This window comes from Dryas octopetala, chromosome 1 (genome assembly GCF_963921425.1).
Source record: "Dryas octopetala chromosome 1, drDryOcto1.1, whole genome shotgun sequence".
Taxonomy (NCBI): Eukaryota; Viridiplantae; Streptophyta; class Magnoliopsida; order Rosales; family Rosaceae; genus Dryas; species Dryas octopetala.
The window spans coordinates 4598466-4617157 of NC_141366.1; the positions used below are offsets into that span (position 1 = coordinate 4598466).

General features: G+C 40.3%; 4 protein-coding genes across 6 annotated transcripts; 2 read left to right on the forward strand and 2 right to left on the reverse strand.

The window, feature by feature from the left end:
• Nucleotides 1-255: 255 nt before the first annotated feature.
• LOC147296737 (syntaxin-124-like) lies at nucleotides 256-1341 on the forward strand. The gene has a single exon (XM_086233364.1). It carries the CDS (start codon nucleotides 278-280, stop codon nucleotides 1202-1204), a length of 927 nt encoding a protein of 308 aa, XP_086089490.1. The 5' UTR covers nucleotides 256-277; the 3' UTR covers nucleotides 1205-1341.
• A 513-nt stretch (nucleotides 1342-1854) lies between these two features.
• Nucleotides 1855-4371, reverse strand: LOC147296738 (vacuolar protein sorting-associated protein 28 homolog 1). 3 transcript variants are annotated; one of them, XM_086233389.1, is made up of 3 exons: nucleotides 4211-4364; nucleotides 3965-4084; nucleotides 1855-3092 (listed from the first exon to the last, which is right to left on the reverse strand). In XM_086233389.1, the coding sequence occupies exon 3, from the start codon at nucleotides 2957-2959 to the stop codon at nucleotides 2330-2332; it is 630 nt and encodes a 209-aa protein (XP_086089515.1). In that variant the 5' UTR covers nucleotides 2960-3092; nucleotides 3965-4084; nucleotides 4211-4364; the 3' UTR covers nucleotides 1855-2329. The 3 variants fall into 3 exon arrangements, with proteins under 3 accessions (XP_086089515.1, XP_086089510.1, XP_086089502.1); XM_086233384.1 differs by having other exon boundaries at nucleotides 3942-4084; XM_086233376.1 differs by lacking the exon at nucleotides 3965-4084 and having other exon boundaries at nucleotides 4211-4371.
• A 946-nt stretch (nucleotides 4372-5317) lies between these two features.
• LOC147296739 (Tetratricopeptide repeat (TPR)-like superfamily protein) lies at nucleotides 5318-9959 on the forward strand. Its single transcript, XM_086229989.1, has 5 exons — nucleotides 5318-7083; nucleotides 7483-7667; nucleotides 7746-7916; nucleotides 8780-9232; nucleotides 9377-9959. Exons 1-5 carry the CDS (start codon nucleotides 5580-5582, stop codon nucleotides 9830-9832), a joined length of 2769 nt encoding a protein of 922 aa, XP_086086115.1. The 5' UTR covers nucleotides 5318-5579; the 3' UTR covers nucleotides 9833-9959.
• A 1090-nt stretch (nucleotides 9960-11049) lies between these two features.
• LOC147296740 (uncharacterized) lies at nucleotides 11050-13008 on the reverse strand. The gene is made up of 2 exons (XM_086229613.1): nucleotides 12033-13008; nucleotides 11050-11748 (listed from the first exon to the last, which is right to left on the reverse strand). The coding sequence occupies exons 1-2, from the start codon at nucleotides 12901-12903 to the stop codon at nucleotides 11342-11344; spliced, it is 1278 nt and encodes a 425-aa protein (XP_086085739.1). The 5' UTR covers nucleotides 12904-13008; the 3' UTR covers nucleotides 11050-11341.
• Between the last annotated feature and the right edge of the window lie 5684 nt (nucleotides 13009-18692).

Here is an 18692-nt window from a genome sequence, read left to right on the forward strand (position 1 = left end):
CAAAAATAAGGAAGCTTCGCGCCCTGCGTCCATTTCTTGGTGACATTCAGTTTCTGCTTTTGTCACCTCCTTTGTGGCTTTGTCTTCCTCCTCATTACACACAGAAACCCTGATATGCAGCAGCAGAGGAGGAGGAGACTTATGCATGGTTTTTTCAATTCGATCAAACTACTTTTTGTTTGCCCAGTGAATTTCACAAACAGAAAAAAATAAGAAAGAAAGCCATTCATTAATTAATTAATCAACTTTGTGAGTGAATTTGATCAATTGGTTCAAGATGAATGACTTATTCTCGAGCTCGTTCAAGAAATACACAGACCTGAAGCAGCAGGCCTACCTGGACGACATGGAGGCCGGCAAGGAGACTGTGAATCTGGACAAGTTCTTCGAGGACGTCGAGAATGTGAAGGAGGACATGAGACAGGTGGAGCAGCTGTACAGGAAGCTCCAGGAAGCCAACGAGGAGTGCAAGATCGTCCACAATGCGAAAACCATGAAGGAGGTCCGGACCCGGATGGACTTGGATGTGGAGCAGGTCCTGAAACGGGTCAAACTGATCAAGGGGAAGCTGGAAGGGCTGGAGCGTTCGAACGCCGCACACCGAAAGCTCCCCGGTTGCGGACCCGGGTCCTCCGCCGATCGAACCCGGACTTCCGTGGTGAGTGGGTTGGGGAAGAAGTTGAAGGACATGATGGATGACTTTCAGGGGTTGAGAGGGCGAATGACGGAGGAGTACAAGGAGACGGTCGAGCGGAGGTACTTCACCATCACGGGGGAGAAGGCCAGCGAGGAGACCATCGAGAACTTGATATCCAGCGGCGAGAGCGAGAGCTTCTTGCAGAAGGCCATTCAGGAGCAGGGCAGGGGTCAGATTCTCGACACCATTTCCGAAATTCAAGAGAGACATGATGCGGTCAAGGAGATTGAGAAGAACTTGATCGAGCTGCACCACATTTTCTTGGACATGGCGGCTCTCGTCGAAGCGCAGGGCCACCAGCTCAACGACATCGAGAGCCATGTCGCTCACGCCAGCTCCTTCGTCCGCCGCGGGACGGACGAGCTTCAGGAGGCCAAGGTGCAGCAGAATAAGTCCAGGAAGTGGACCTGCATTGCCATACTTCTTGGACTCCTGCTCCTCGTTATCCTTCTCTTTCCTCTCATAATCTACATTCTGCCTTATATTAATCATATTAACAACTCGTAAGGGGGACGACGAGGGACAGGAAAGTCAATTCATATTATTCTGCCTTATGTATACATACTGCCTCTTTTTTTATCACCTTAGGGAACATAGTTAGGTCTCTGATTAAATTAAGCAAATCTTCATTTTTCATGTCTAACAGTGACACACAGCTACTTAGCACAACAACACTTAGATATGTAAATTTGTAATGCAAACTCTATTTTTCTCCTTCTATGAAAGACATTGCATGTTTCAACTGCTTTTTCACTTTTTTCCCCTTTCCATTATTATTACCCTTTTCCCAAAATTGCATTATATATGGATTGACCATCCAACTTCTTTCAACAAAACAAATATTACTAAACTGATAATTAATTGATTATGTTACAAACTTACAAAGAATCTGTTTAAAATAGAAAAGTAGTTGGGGTTGAGCTATGAATTCATATCTTTAATATTAAAATCAGCACTCTTGTCACCATTAAATAAAAATAAAACCAGTAGTGGTGCACCTATCCAGGATTCTGTGTAGTAGTTTAATAGAATAGAATAAGGCCACGGTTGGTGCACCTAAGCACCTAAGCACCTAACCAAAGTCCGTCTGTGACAGTTATGGCACGATCAAAACTAGTAGAGATACTACGGGTCACTGTACCAAGGACGGCGACTCATTCATCAAATACCTTGCTTTCACAAAACGAACTAAAAATATACGGCAATTAGTAATACACATTCCCAATACTAGTGGTCACAAAACCCATAATTGCTTTTCCAAGTCAACAGGCTCTGCATTTTTGCTTACATCTAATACACATTCTTTGAGTAAACAATAATCGAAACAATATGCCATTAAGAATCAAGAAAGAAACGGAATTCAAGCACTTCTACAATATGGTTTGAAAATCAAATCTGGCATGGTTTTTGGCACAAGATACTAATATTTAGTCCAGATATGCAGTCATCCGCAAAATGTATAGGCTGCAGAAAATTAGTAATCCCGTCCGCGAGATCACTGAGGCACTAGCAAGCAAGCAAGCAGCTGTAAGGTACTAGCAAACAAGCAGCTCTAATCGAGCACAAAACACTATATAACAAATCACCCATCGAAAAGATCATGCCAGCTTATTGACAAACTACCCAAAACAATCAAGGACCAGCATTGGGCAAAGCTGCCATAAACGAATTATAGGATGACTCAAGATCAAAGTGAAGCTGCCTAGCCTGCTGCTCTGTCAACTCATCGGCTGCTCCCATCTTCGACAGCCTTGCAATCCACTCCTTCAACTTTACCTTCCCCAAAAAGTCCGGAGGCAGAAAGGTCAACTTATTAAGAGAAGTTGCGAGGTCTTGAAGCAAGGGGTGCACCTGATCAACTGCAATCATATTCAGCTTCAATGAGTCCATTGCCGTAATGAAGTTCTGTGTGCACTCTGCCACAGCAGCAGCCGAGGAAGTCATGGAGGAAGCTGCAGCAGCCCGGTGCTCCACTGTGGCAGGCACCCCAGAGGTCACAAGACGGTTTATAGCTGCCGGGCAGTCCATCTTATATGTATCTGCAAAGCGCTCAATGCTTGGGATGGTGTCTTTAAGCGTGGAAGCCAGAGTTTTAAAGTGGGCAATGAGTTTCTGGCATTCCGTCTCATACACTGACGAAGAGATCACATCACGAATGTATGCCTTCTCAAGCTTCTCAGTGGCCTTTATAATGGCGTAAAGTTCAGAAAAGTTTTCATACATTTCTCTTTCACGCTTGTCATTCCAAAGCTTGACCTCCATTTTACTAATGTATATTGATTGATACTTTGGGTTAGAAAACAAGAATTCTTGGGTATGCGTGTGTATGTGGAGTATTGGAGAAGAGAACGGGACACGCGCAAAGGAGAAAGAACTTTACTCACTGAAGAAAGAACTGCATAGAAAGAAAACAAAACAAAAGTATAAGATTTTATTCCACACTCAACAACCAGCCAGATAAAAGGAAGATCACAACATAAGGGCAAAAAATGGTTTACTTAATCAATCTCATTGAAGCCCAGAAATGTTGAGCATTTTAGTAAGCATCCAAAGAAAATCAACAAATTCTTATGATCAGAAAAAAAAAAATCAATACAAAGGGTCAGTTTGGTTGCTGGGAGAATGCAGCAAAAGAATAACTTTGATTCATAAGATACCATATTACCATAAATTTCAATTTTCTTTGCTGGTCTTGTAAACAACAAAATTTCAGTTTATTAGCCTAAAAAACACAGAAACTCAAGTAAACAGAGTATGTTGCAACATTCAGCTTTGATGGGCTGACTTTTTCCTTCTGCTTCTCTTTCAGAAAAAAGAGCAAAGATGATTCTTTTTTTGGCCCGAGAACAAAGAAGATATTCAAAACCGAGTTTTCCACTAATTTTCATCCAAAATCTTGGAAACCAAACAGGGCAAAATACATCATCTTCGCTAGTAAGAAGTATACCAGAATAAAAAAATCAGCAAAAAGAAACACAGACAAATACCCTATATGTTCAAAATCTCACCCTACACATAAATATTTCAGCTTCAGCATCACAAACATATAAATAATGTATTGGACTCCATTATTTTCAATAAAATTGCATACTACGTTGGCATTTGTTTTTCTACCTAAACTCTGAATAGACCCTGAAAACCTAATAGACCTGAATATTGAAGTCTAAAATAGAAAATTGACAAAACCCAGTAAATCAAACAAATAATATCATCTAAATAGAAAATAAGCAAAAGAAACACACACCGAAAAACAAATTAGCCTCTCACTATGTAAATATGGAAGCCATGGCCCTCATCTCTCAAGTGTGCAAACATGGAAGCCATGGGCCCATGGCCCTCCTCATCTTAAGCGGCCATGGCCGCTGAATAACCAAAATAAAGAAGACCCTAAATCCGAAACCAAATCACATCATCCAAACAACACCCATCAGCATAAATCAGCACCAAATTTAATATGAATTCAGAAACTTTATGTTCCTAAATGTAAAATGAATTGGGTAGCTGAGAGATTACCTCAGACAAACTCCGAGCACAAAAAAAAAACTTGGACTGCTCCTTGGTGAGTAGCTGAGAAATAAAAAACTCAGATATGGGTGGCGCTCACAGAGTTATGGTGGAGAAGAGAAGAGAGAGAGAGAGAGAGAGAGAAGGCGTGTGTGTCTCTCGGAGAAGAGAGAGAGAGAGAGAGAGAGAGAGGAAGGGGGGGGGGGGGTTGCGTGTGTGAAGGCGCACATAATTGTTGCTGCTGACGGCATCTACGTGTAGCAGTTGGAAAGCGACAGGGCCTTTCTTTCTTTCCCTGTTTCCAAGACCTTGTCCTTTCCGAGTTTCCGTCATGCCATGAACATTGATGATGGGCCCGCATCAGCCCATTTGCAACACGTCTGGTCTGGACTGGGCAGGGCTACTTCTGGGCCTAGTAAAGTAGACTGGACAATGGGGATTCCAAACAAACCCCACCAAATTCTTTTCCCACCCACTTAAAAATAAAAATGAACCAGAGAACGAGTAAGGATCCCCTACCAGTTTTTTGGTACCCGTTTGGTACCAGGCTAAAATCTTAGTCATTGAACTCATTTTCTCTCCTTACTCTTTCTCTCTCTACTCTGAGTTCAATGGCTAAGATTTTAGCCTGGTACTAAACGGGTACCAAAAAACTGGTAGGGGATCTGCACTCCCAGAGAACACCCACCCCACCCCACGCCACCACCCACCTGCTGCCGGCCCACCAGAAGCAGCGCTGTCCTTCATTTCTCTCTCCCTCTCTTTCCCATTTTATCTTCCTTGTTCTCTCTCTTGAGTGAAGTAGTCTGAAGTCCAACACCGTATCGATGGTGGGGCCGGAAGTGGCGGCGAGGTGGGTTGGAGGGAGGGAGGGAGGGAGGAAAGTGGGTTTGGGTAGGTGGTTCAGTTTTTTAATTTTTTTTTAAATAAATGAGGACAAAAATGGAATATTAAGAGAAAAATCTTTGAGTGGGTGGGAAAAGAATTTGGTGGGGTTTGTTTGGTAGCCCCACTAGATATTTACCCAAACAGGGATGGGCTTGAAGCCCAGCACACAGATCAGAATACAAACGGTGGTCCAATGGGCCTCTGTGTTTTCCTTGTCCAGTTCTGGTTCTGATTTCCTCAACAATTCTAATTCCAGTTTATGACAGAGTGAGCTCTGTTCCCTCCCTACCGTCTCTCTTTTCTCGGTGTGTTTACGTGGGATTTAGTGTTCAGAGATTGGATTTATTAGGGTTTTTTCAAGCCCAAACCCCAAATTTTGGCATCCAAAATTCAACATCCCCAACAATTAAAAGTCGTGCAAATTGTTTCGAGAGGTTTAGGGTTTTCCCGGGGGTTAACAACTCCAATCTCTGCAAATTTTTGCTTGCCCATGTCGATCTCTCAGGAACTATACCCATCCCAAGACGACCTTCTCTACGAAGAAGAGCTTCTACGAAACCCCTTTAGCCTCAAGCTATGGTGGCGCTACCTAATCGCTCGATCCGAAGCTCCATTCAAGAAGCGTTTCATAATCTACGAGCGAGCCCTCAAGGCCCTTCCTGGGAGCTACAAGATTTGGTACGCTTACCTTCGCGAACGCCTCGAACTCGTTCGGAACTTGCCCATCACTCACTCCCAGTACGAAACCCTCAACAACACCTTCGAAAGAGCCCTAGTTACCATGCACAAAATGCCCAGGATTTGGATTCTGTATTTGCAAACCTTGACGGACCAGAAATTGGTCACCCGGACTCGCCGGACCTTCGATAGAGCGCTGTGTGCCCTTCCGGTGACGCAACACGAACGCATTTGGGAGCCGTACCTCGTCTTCGTTAGCCAAAAGGGTGTCCCAATCGAGACCTCGCTTCGGGTTTATCGCAGGTACTTGAAATATGACCCTACCCATATTGAAGATTTCATTGAGTTTTTGTTAAATTCTAGTCTTTGGCAAGAGGCCTCCGAGAGGCTCGCTTCGGTGTTGAATGACGATCAATTTTATTCGATAAAGGGGAAGACGAAGCATAGGCTGTGGCTGGAATTGTGTGATTTGCTTACTAAGCACGCTACGGAGGTTTCGGGGCTCAATGTTGATGCTATAATTAGAGGTGGGATTAGGAAGTTTACAGATGAAGTGGGACGGTTGTGGACTTCGCTTGCGGAGTATTACATTAGGAGGAATTTGCATGAGAAGGCGAGGGATATATTTGAGGAGGGTATGACTACTGTGGTAACGGTGAGAGATTTTAGTGTGATTTTTGATTCCTATGCTCAGTTTGAAGAGAGCATGCTTGCTCATAAGATGGAGAACATGGATATGAGTGATGAGGAGGAAGAAGAAGAAGAAATGGTGGAAGAGAATGGAAATGAGGAGGAAGAAGATGTTCGGTCAGATGTAAACTTGTCTGCTGCTGAGTTTGAGAAGAAAATACTTAATGGGTTTTGGTTACATGATGATAAGGATGTTGATTTGAGGTTGGCGCGATTGGACCATCTCATGGATAGAAGACCTATACTGGCTAATAGTGTTCTTTTACGACAAAATCCACATAATGTAGAGCAGTGGCACCGAAGAGTGAAGCTCTTTGAGGGCAATCCCACGAAGCAGATACTTACTTACACTGAGGCGGTGAGGACCGTTGATCCTATGAAAGCAGTGGGGAAGCCTCATACATTGTGGGTTGCTTTTGCCAAGTTGTATGAGAACCACAAAGATATTGCAAATGCAAGAGTGATCTTCGATAAAGCAGTGCAGGTGAACTACAAGACTGTGGATAATTTGGCTAGTCTTTGGTGTGAGTGGGCAGAAATGGAATTGAGGCATAAGAATTTCAAAGGAGCGTTGGAACTGATGAGGCGGGCCACAGCAGAGCCATCGGTTGAAGTGAAACGAAAAGGTAATGCTCATCTTCCATTGGTTTGCTGGGTAGTTTTGCCTGTTGATGTCATTGGTCTACAATTACATTTAAATATGACACTACATTATTTAATAGTGTGAGTTGGAAGTTCAAATAAAAACTTTAGAGAGGTTTTTATTCAGTATTTTAATTATTTCGCTTATGTAATTTTTTTTGAAAGCTTATTCTGTTTATATAAATCTCAAACATAGATATGCTTCTGTTTATATAAATGTTGCACCTAGTATCTTGCATATAATTATTTATGCTATTTTCTATACTTACTTTGGAGACAGATATATGTTTTTTTTAAGTTAATTATCATCTTGATTGGTTTGATTTGTTTGGAATTTGTGAAACGATAACTAACTGTTGAACCTTTGGTTTATGCTCTTGTAGTGGCTTCTGATGGACATGAACCTGTTCAGATGAAGCTGCATAAATCCCTGAGACTTTGGACCTTTTATGTGGACTTGGAGGAGAGCCTGGGTTCATTAGAGTCCACTCGGGAAGTTTACGAGAGGATATTGGATTTGAGAATAGCCACACCACAAATCATAATCAATTATGCATTGCTTCTGGAAGTATGGCATTCCTCCTATAGCTATGTTCTTGGAAATTTTACTTCTAAATATCTTACAATGAAAATTTGACTGCTGCAGGAGCATAAATATTTTGAAGATGCGTTCAAGGTATATGAAAAGGGTACCCAGATATTTAAGTACCCTCATGTTAAAGACATTTGGGTTACATATCTTTCCAAGTTTGTAAAGAGATATGGGAAGACTAAACTGGAACGTGCAAGACTGCTATTTGAGGATGCTGTTAAAGCGGTACGACATTATCATTCTCTTTAGACTTTTGTCTGGTACTATAAGTTATTCTGTTATTTCTAAAGCGCTAAAGTTTTGACAGTGGACTGCCTATTCCATTGTTTATCTGGGTTAAGCATTGCTTTTCTACTTTTGTCGCCTTGGTTTTAGACTTAGTTAATGATTTTATTCTTATCTGATTAGCAACTATATGGTTGATTCTTGAGATTCTATCTTGTCGTGTCATTCTTAGTGCCTACTGTCCATTGTTTAAAGTGAAACTTGACAAGTTATTGAGGTGTAATTAAAGGTTCCAAATGGTTTTTGGATGTGGTTTACTTTTCATTTACAAATCATGGGAGGCCTGTATCACAGTGTTTTCTGTATCCAATCAATATCTTGGTGCCTTCACAATATGATTATATGTGTGTATTTTGTCATGGGATGAATGTGGTACCTTGAATATTATAAACCAAGGTGCTTGAAAGGACCTTCTTTTTTACTATTTCCATGCATTCATTTGTGAGAAGTAGGTGAGGTTGTGGTAGGTCTTAGTTCAAATCTTACCAAGTATAAAAAAAAATATTGAAACTTAAAGACGGCTGGAGCACAGAGGAAATAACTCAACTTTAATCAATATAGTAACCTGCCTTTAGCATGACTTGCTAGAACCTGTATTTTTCTTGGTGTTCCTTTTATGAGTACGCCTTCTGATCTACTGATGTTATATATATCACTTACTCTGCTTTACTTAATGTGTATAAATTTGTGTGTAATTCTCCATGACTTTGAAATCAGTTAGTTTTCAATAATGCTAGAATGTTGCCTTTTTTGCATTATTTAATTTATTGTGATACATTACTGACCTAAACATGGTCTCTCAGGCCCCTGCAGATTGTAAAAAACCTTTGTATCTTCAATTTGCAAAACTGGAGGAGGATTATGGTTTAGCAAAACGGGCTATGAAGGTCTATGATGAAGCAACTAAGTCTGTTCCAAACCATGAGAAATTGAGCATGTATGAAATCTATATTGCTCGTGCAGCTGAGATATTTGGCATCCCCAAAACAAGGGAGATATATGAGCAAGCAATAGAATCCGGTCTTCAAGACAAAGATGTGAAGACAATGTGTTTGAAGTATGGTGAGCTTGAGAAGAGCTTGGGAGAAATTGATCGTGCTCGGGGAGTATATGTATATGCATCACAGTTTTCAGATCCACGATCTGATACAGAGTTCTGGAACAAATGGCATGAGTTTGAGGTACAACATGGAAATGAAGATACCTTCAGAGAGATGCTTCGAATTAAACGAAGTGTTTCTGCAAGCTACAGCCAGGCAAGTTCATTAATTCTAATTCTGTTTTTATCTAAAATATTTAGTCCGCTTAATTTTGCTAGCAACCTAGGCAGAGGTCTCACCATCTCAGAGAAAGAATTACTTAATTGCTCATTTCAATTCTTATTTTTATTGTTCTTGCAGACACACTTCATTCTACCTGAGTATATGATGCAAAAGGATCAGAGGCTGAGCGTTGATGAGGCAAAAGACAAATTGAAACAGGCTGGAGTCCCTGAAGATGAAATGGCTGCTCTAGAGAGGCAGTTGGCACCTTCGGCCAACGGTACTACTACTAAAGATGGCAACAGAAAAGTGGGCTTTGTGAGTGCTGGAGTAGAATCACAGACTGATGGAGAGATAAAAACTACTGCAAATCATGAAGACATTGAACTACCCGAAGAAAGTGATTCAGAAGATGATGAAAGGGTCGAAATTGCACAGAAGGAGGTCCCATCTGCTGTTTTTGGAGAGTTAGCTAACAAGAGAAAAGAGTCTGAAAAAGATGAGGGTGAAGGTGGTGATGCTGCTACTAAAGACAAGGACGGTGACAGCCGCCTTGGAGCCCTTGAGAGAATAAAAAGGCTAAAACGAGGCTGATTTATGAAATTTTTGATATGCATAGTCCACTGACTATTGAGATCTCATTGTATTCAGATTTTTTTCTTTTTCTTCGTTGTATCCTGGACATGTATATTTTAAGCAAGCAAATAGCTGTAGTTTCCTATGCTCAGTCTTTCATGGAAGTTGGTCACTAAGAAAGTTCGAAACAGGTCTCATTCAACAATTTCCATTGTCCTTCTTAGGCCAACTTTCTTAGTAACCTACTTGTAATATTAGGGACCTTATATATTTTTTATCATTTAACACAAGGTATTGAGCAGCTATTACTGTCATGATTAGACACCTCAAATAGCAACCCATTAAGCCTATGAATGAGTGAATGACACGAGTGTTGGGCCTGTTGGCCATCAAGATGAAAGGGACCAAATGAAGAGTTTACACAATTATAATAATAATCCTTATGTTTGAAATTTGGACAAGGAATAAGTAGATCAATTAGAACTTTATAAGCTACAGGGCTAATTGTGTGCAAAAGCTACCTCAAGATTCAAGAGGCAGAGTGTTTGACTTAAAAACGTACAGAGCCTACAGACCCTTCACAATTTGGACAGATGGAAAGCGCCATGAGTCCACTTCGCTAATCATAATTCATAACTGAATGGATTATTGAGTGCCTTATCCGGCATCCTTTACTAAAAGGTCATCAACTCATGATATAAAAACTAATGTCAGATGGGTGAATATACCTAGGCATGGCATCCAAACTGCATCAGCAATTCAGCACTATCTACAAGTCTCCAACTTTTTTCTTTTTCCTTTTTGTGTCTCCGATGGGGTATTCCAATTTTTTATATGGAGAATGGGATTAAAACTTTAAATTTCTATAATATTGTGGAATAAAAAAATTTATCATCCAGATTCCAGACCAATAATTAGTCGGTAGGAATATTTGAACTAAAATTTTATCCAATAAGTAAAAATATCATACGAAAAAAAAAAATTATTGGTGAGAACTGAGAAGTTTAGAACTTACTTTGATCTTGTCCAAATAAAAAAGGAGTTATTCTAATCATTTTCACCACTTAAGAAACAGTATCACTAATTTTGACTTCAAATACCAATATAGAAATATCAATCCATCTAGTCTAGTCTAGTCTAGTAGATAACATCTAATATTGTTTTATCAGAATATATTTTAATCTCATGGACAACAGTCAATTTTTCTTGTATAAAAATTATATAGGAAAAGAAGATACAACAACAAAACTTATACCTTCTCTAAAGTTACTTCCTTTACAATAAAAAAGAAAAGATATAGCAGTTTCTTCCTTAATTTACAGACTGACATGTATTTTGTGATCCCATCTGTATATGGAATGGAACTTTGACCCTAAAACCAAATGCAAAAAATTTATTACTACCAGTAAATTTGTTACTTCATCTTTTCCTTTTCCTTTTTTTTTTTTTTTTTTGTGATAATTAAATTCCAATGAACTTTAAACAAATCTCTTCTGACTAAATTAGAAAACTTTAATGATCATGCAGTTAATATTGGCTTCCACGGTTGATCATCTCCTTGTACTGATTCAAGGACTCTTCTCTCTGCAACCTCATTTCTTGGTTGAACTTGCTTATAAACGCTTCCACTCGCCGGTTCAAATCGTCCTGACTCAGCGACGGCTCTTTCCTCAGCTTAGCTCCCGATCCAGTCACAGCCGCCACTGTCAGTTGCTGGAAATTCGTCCGGTCCGTAAAGGTCTCCGCCTTGAGCACTGCCAACGGGTCCAGCTCTGCCAAAACTTCAGCGTTTCGGCCATGATTCAGTAACGTCTCGCTCTTCTTCATGTGCCGGCTCAGTGGCATCGACCGCCCTTCCGTTATCGCCTTCCACGTGTTCTCCATCGTCTCGTGCCGTTTCGGCTTTGACAACTGCACTCGTAACGGCCTTGCAGCTGCAAAAATTAAAAATTTCCCGGTAAATATAGCATTATTCTATATCAATCAGTAAAACGAAAAAAAGGACATCTTAGACATTTCACAGTAACATAGAGTTGTCATGACTCGTGAGTGAGTGATGTGAAGCAGACCTGCGTGGTGAGTGATGTGAAGTAGACCTGCGTGGTGAGTACGCCATATTTGAACTCTACTTTGTTTCTAACTTTCTACGACTAAAATTAAACTACGATTACGATCGATGACAAAGAATTAAGATGAAAAATTATTAATTAATTAATACCTTCAGGACTGGATTTAGCCGGTTTCCGGTGACTAAACCTCGCAGAAACAAGAGGTTTCTCCGCCGGTAAAGCAATCTCAACCGAAGAATTCAAACTCCTCTTCGGCGGTGTCCACGTGGACCTCGAGATCACAAGCTCGTCGTCTTCATCGTCACGATCTTCAGGACTGGATTTAGCCGGTTTCCGGTGACTAAACCTCTCAGAAACAAGAGGTTTCTCCGCCGGTAAAGCAACCTCAACCGAAGAATTCAAACTCCTCTTCGGCGGTGTCCACGTGGACCTCGAGATCACAGGCTCGTCGTCTTCATCGTCACGATCTTCAGGACTGGATTTAGCCGGTTTCCGGTGAATAAACCTCTCAGAAACAAGAGGTTTCTCCGCCGGTAAAGCAATCTCAACCGAAGAATTCAAACTCCTCTTCGGCGGTGTCCACGTGGACCTCGAGATCACAAGCTCGTCGTCTTCATCGTCACGATCTTCAACCTCAGGCTCAGCGATTGCAGAGGCTTTAAGCACCATTGCAGACCTCAGCTCTTGAACAACAGCCACAGACACAGGCTCCTCCTCCTCCTCTCTCTGCTCGTACACCACCACCGGCGGCGGCGTCGTCGTCGGAACCTCCTTCGCCTGAGGCTGATCGTGGTGGCCGTGGAACCTTGAGGAAGCGGCGATGGTGATGATGATGGCGTTGATGACGACGTAGAGATACGGAGGCCTGAGCAAGGAGCGGAGGGAGCTCCAGATGAGAGGCACCTGTGAGGTTATGAATTCCATCGCCAATGGTACAGAGAGCTTCATGGCCAGAGCCAGAGCCACAACGCCGCTCGAAATTAGCACAACCTTCAGAGAAAGCATCCACGCCATTTTCATGAGGTACGTATTAAGGCTTAAGCTTTAATTAGTCAGAGGTTTTAAGATTGAGAGTGTTTGAAGTGAGAATTGGAGATGGAGGTGAGTGGCGGTGGGGATACGGAGACGGAGTAAATGCATGGGGATATATATAGAGAGAGAGGACTCAAAAAGTAGGGACGCGGTTTTCTAGTGGGATCTGGACCGTTAGATCTATGGGAGGAAGAATGGACCGGTTGAGATGTGGGGATTGTGGACTGTGAGTGTGTCGGGGAGAATATCCTGTTAGAGGGCCACGTATGAAAATATAATCATAATTGTTTGAAGATAAAGTGATAAAATTGTAATTAAAGATAAATAGGCATGGAGCTGGTCCAGCTGGAGCTCCTCTCAAGGATCAACGAAAGTTTATCTTATTTGTAGCTGGTGACATTTGTTCTCCCCCGGCATGATGGCAACTTGGCAAGTAGGCAACCTGACAAGTGACATTTTGTTTTTTATTTTTCCTAGGTTTTATTACACTTTATTTATTTAAATTTTGAATTTAATTTTACTTTATTATCTAAAATATAAAATTACGTCAATTTATTACTTAAATTAAAAATTTGTTATAACATATTACCTCTAAGTCATTTTATCTAAATTTTTATTAAAAATAAGAGTATTTTGATCTTTTTAAGTCAAGTTTTTATTATGTCTAAATAAGTAATGTGTACAAATTTCATTTTTTTCTAACAATATAAATTTGAAAAAAGACCAAAATACTCTTATTTTTAATAAAAATTTAGACAAAATTAGTTAGAAGTGGTACATTGTAACAAATTTTTAATTCAAATAGCAAATTAACACAATTTATTTTTAGATAATGAAGTGAGATTGAGCCCAAATTTCAAATGTGTAAAATGTAAAAAAGCCTTTTTCCTATTTTAAGAATGGATACTCTTTTTCATTTCAAGTCCCATTTTAGTAAAAAAAAAATTGAAGCATTTCTGTTGCAAGACAAACTTTTTTAGTGATAAGGAAGTAGTGTAGCCGTTGAATTTAACACGTATAGTATTTATTCTGATATTATAAATAAGCTAAAGTATTTAAATTGAATAAATTAAAGTGTCCAAAGACCCTAATTTTGTAGAGGTTTCCCATCCCAAATTGTAAATGGGGTCACAGTGTGACACTTTCTAGAGAGGCTGAAGTCTGTAAAGAGGAGTGGCTTTATGTGACAAAAACGTTTAATATTTTGTATCAAAAATAAAAAGCACTTGAATGTTCGAATGTGGGGGCATTAATTTATGAAGGGTCATATATATTGATTATTGACCGTTACTCAAGGAAAGAGTTAGTAAGATCCTGAGGCGCTGGTCCAATAGGTGCGCGGAGCCTCCGCCCCAGCTGGCCACCACGTGCCTTGCAGCTTCTCAAGTGCATCTCTAACCGACCACGGTCCTTCTTTTGGCACTCCATCTACGGCTGAGATCCAAAAAGGCTTGCTTTCTTTCTATTTTTTCAAGAAATAAATCAAACACATATGGAAGAGTTATGAAAAGACTAATTAACTATTTCACAATGTCTAATTGTCTACCCTGAAATTTTGGGATTCGTCAAACCATTTTGATGGGCGCTTTAATATTAATTTATATTAAAATGAATCTGAAATTTATAAAATTTGGTGAACTTTCACATTTCAACACTTAAAACGGTTATCTTTTTTAGTTTTACTTGTGGCATTATCCCTAATTGTAACATAAATCTAAGATTAAATATAACATGGGCTTAGATTTAGAGGTGGGATGGATAAGAATTGGGGTGGACTGTGGTTAATCATGATTTGCATATATAGACTGCATATAATTAATTTATGGCTTAGGTAAAACCGTAAAACCATAAATTAAAATTTGCATATATAGACTGCAGTCCATAATATAGATTCACCACCGCCTAATTGGAGAAGTCTCATATTCAAATATCTACCTTTCACAAGAAAAAAAAAAAAAAAAACACTATGTTACAAAGAGCTAGGCACCTATGCTCCACCATAATGCAAGATTTTGTCTTCTTAAAACATTTTAAATTCTTCTGGTGCATGAGTGATGATTGAAGATATATACCATAAAACAACAAGAAAAAGGGAAAATTGATAGTCCCAAAAGGACCTAACGGTCCTGACCTCAACTGGCCCTACTTAATATCTGATCTCACTATATTATGTCTCCTTTAATTTTTCCGATTATATAGAGATGTAAAAATATCATGGCAGCATTAGATATTTAAAGATTTATATTTCCCAGTTGATGATGATTTGGTGGAAAAAAAAAAAAAAAATTAGCCAGACGTGTGGACATATAGCACTAGAAGAAAAGGAAGACTTGCATATACATGCATCACATATAGCCAAAAAAAAGAACTTGAAAATGCTAAAAGGATTATAAATGCCTATGTATATTCCCTTTAATTATTATATTAGGTGACCAGTACATAATGGAATAATTGAGGTATACAGAACACTTAATTAATTACTATATATGATAAACATTAAAAAATGAAATAAAAAAAATTGGAAATTAAGTATGAGAATATATATATATATATTTACCATGATCACAACATTAAAACGCTATAGTCAATTAGCAATAAAAAGAAAAAGAATCATTTTAACATATTTATGGAATATTAATTAATTGATCAGCCAAAATATCATGACCACATAAAGATATGATCAACAAACCAATATATTCATTTGTACTCTTGCATGCCTAAAAGAACTACCCAATTGTGTTACATAATTGAGAAATCATAGGTACTTCAATATTTTTAAACGATAATGCATGTGGCTGTGGGATTATTTTATGAGTCCATTAATTATAATGTACTAACAAAGCAGAATATTAACTAAAACCACTCAATCTATTTTTATTAACTTACGGACACTTTTCACCAGCCCAAAATATAACATACGGACACTTTCCAAAAAACCAGCATCAACGCATCACAACCAAACCAACTACACAAACAGCCCAAAACTGATCTTCTTTTTTTCTTTGTTAAATGGATCTTTTTCTTCAACTTTACCAAACCGACAATTGTTCATCTTCACTCACAAGCATCGTTCTGCAACTGCAAGCTTGCAACTCCAATAAATTGCAGTTTCACTTGCAGTTAGTAACTGCAACTGCAAGTTTGCAATTCCAATAAACTGCAGTTTCAGTTCACTTACAGTTCCAGAAATTGCAGTTTCACATTTTTACTTGTAGTTTCAGAAACTGAGTTTAAAAAAAAAAAAAAAAATCAAGATCCTACCACTGATAATAAATCAAAGTATGAGTCTACCTCGAGCTGGATCATGCCCAATCCTCCATCGAACCGCAGATCCCTTGCCCATAAGCTCTTGGAGGTTGAGAGCCAAGGCAACCAGGTTCGGGCTCTTAAAGTTGCCCGCGCGACCAAGCCCGAAATTGAAACGCGCTGAAGCTCCAGAAGGAGAAGATCGAATGAACCTCACCATTTGCTGGATCTGCTTGGAGCTAGACATCAGAGGTTGGGGAAGGGAGATGGAAGAGAGAGGAAGAGGATGAGACCCACACCACTGGCTACACTTGCCGGACGGCGAGAGTCCGATCTTCAGAGACATCGCGGGAAGAGAGAGAGCAGACGAAAGAGAAGAGATAGACTTGAGGAGAAAGAGAGAAGAAAAAGAAATACAAAAAATCAGAAATAAATGGTAATTGCAGCCTGGCCACTCAGGTGGAGTCAACAGAATAAGGTGGAGTCAAACTTATCTGTTTGTTAATAAAACTAACCTAATTGCTATATATTAATAATTATGGTATTAAAAGTTAAAATGTATATCAAAGATATAGTATAAAGTAATTATTTCTTATCTTATTCGATCGTCGAGACTATTCGTTAAGTCCACTTAGAAGAATATTGACTTAAATTAACAGCCTAATATTCTATAATTATAATATTCCATGATATATGAGTCACCATCTTAGTCAGCCACTCAGATCATCACACACACATATTTAATGAGGTCACAAATGTATATATGTACTCCTAAAATCCCATGCCACACGTTTAAATATATAATAATTAATTATTTGCAGAGAAATTAAAAAGATCGAGTTTGATGACAGACTATTACTTGTAAGTTTCAACACATGATATATGATGATAAACCAACGCAAATCCAAAAGTTTTAGTCTTATTGCATTGGTCTTTTCAGACTACTGTGCTTTCGGCTGCTGTTTGTGGATCAATTCAAATTTAAAGCTGTCAATTAATTTAGAGGGCTGCTATTTGCACACCCTTTTTTTTTCTTTTTACACACCCTTTTTCCCTTTTTTTCTCCTACACACCCCACACACTTACCTCAAATTCAAAACCTCTCAACACACACCCAATCCATTACCAAAATACCCTCATTTCATTACACACCCTCCCCTCTTTCCCTCTCTTTTTTCTCACGTTCACACCCCCCTCCCCCTGTTTTTTTTTTTTTTTCTTCTTCTTCTTCTCCAGCCAGCCAGCCAGCCCCTCCACCCAACCAGCCAGCCAGCCCCTCCACCCAACCCACCAAGCCCCTCAACCCCCTCACCCGACCCACCCCTCCCTCCCTCCCCCTCCGGCCTCCCCCCTCCACCCAACCCACCTAGCCCCTCAGCCCCTGCACCGACCCCCCCCCCGCAGCACCACCTCCTCTCTCTCTTCCCCAGCCCACCCCAACCCAGCTCCGACCACCCCTCACAGCCCACCCCAGCCCCGACCCACCCACTCAGCCCCTCACCGGACCACCTCATTCCCTCCCGCACCCCAGCCCTGTAGCAGCAGCACCTCCTCTCTCTCTCTCCTCCCGCGCGCAGCTGCGCATCCGTTCGACACTGGCCCGCCGAAAATGTCACACTCATTCGGCAGGCATCCGCCGAACGATGTGAGTGTTGTTCGGTAGGTACCCACCGAACATCAAGGACCCGTTCGGCAAGTGCCCGCCGAACCAGCTACTCGGAGAGAGAGAGAGAGAGAGAGAGAGAGAGAGAGAGAGAGAGAGAGAGAGAGAGAGAGAGAGAGAGAGAGAGAGAAGGGCACGCCGGTGGTTGGAAGCCGCTGGGGTGGTCGGGGCTGGGTTGGGGTGAGAAGGGGCGGGGCTGGGGTGGGCTGGGGCGGGGCTGGGGTGGTCGGCAGAGATGGTAGAGAGAGGGAGAATGGTGGTGGGCGTGGCTGTGCAAGCTTGAGAAAGATGGAGGGGCTGGCTGGCTGGCTGGAGAAGAAGAAGAAAAAAAAAAAAAAAAAACAGGGGGAGGGGGGTGTGAACGTGAGAAAAAATAGAGGGGGGGATGGGAATGGGGTGTGTGGGTGAGGGGAGGGTTAAAGTGGTATTTTTCTTGAGGCTTTTTTTTTTTTTCAAAAGGGGTGTGCAAAAAGAAAAAAGAGGGTGTGCAAATAGCAGCCCTCTTAATTTATAGATGAGATAAAGACTGCATGCAACAGTAGTACATTAATATCCAGGCCAAGAAATATTGTTTTCGGCTCTTTCCTTTTTCGTTAATAAGGAGACATATATGTCTGGTCCATATTGAACCAACAAAAATTACAAAATATATAGGTTTCCATTAGCACGTACGAACGAAATGTTTGACTAACTATTTGTACCAAAATTTTTTTTTTTGACTAATTGTACGTAGTCCCATGGGAATTAATGGGAAAGTGCTATTGCTTGCATAAAGTTTGAGATATAGAAGGTGCTTGGTAATTTAACAATATACAACAAGCGAAATTAATTAAGTCCAATTAGGTAGCTAATATGAATTAAATTGGCC

Bases quoted from the DNA above. Each gene is read 5' to 3' on its own strand.
- LOC147296737 (XM_086233364.1), top strand. From the start codon at position 278: ATGAATGACTTATTCTCGAGCTCGTTCAAGAAATACACAGACCTGAAG.
- LOC147296738 (XM_086233376.1), bottom strand. From the start codon at position 2,959: ATGGAGGTCAAGCTTTGGAATGACAAGCGTGAAAGAGAAATGTATGAA.
- LOC147296739 (XM_086229989.1), top strand. From the start codon at position 5,580: ATGTCGATCTCTCAGGAACTATACCCATCCCAAGACGACCTTCTCTAC. The intron at 7,668-7,745 runs GTATGGCATTCC...TGACTGCTGCAG, and splicing joins ATTATGCATTGCTTCTGGAA to GAGCATAAATATTTTGAAGA. The intron at 9,233-9,376 runs GCAAGTTCATTA...TTGTTCTTGCAG, and splicing joins TTTCTGCAAGCTACAGCCAG to ACACACTTCATTCTACCTGA.
- LOC147296740 (XM_086229613.1), bottom strand. From the start codon at position 12,903: ATGAAAATGGCGTGGATGCTTTCTCTGAAGGTTGTGCTAATTTCGAGC. The intron at 11,749-12,032 runs GTATTAATTAAT...TAATTTTTGCAG, and splicing joins GGCTAAATCCAGTCCTGAAG to CTGCAAGGCCGTTACGAGTG.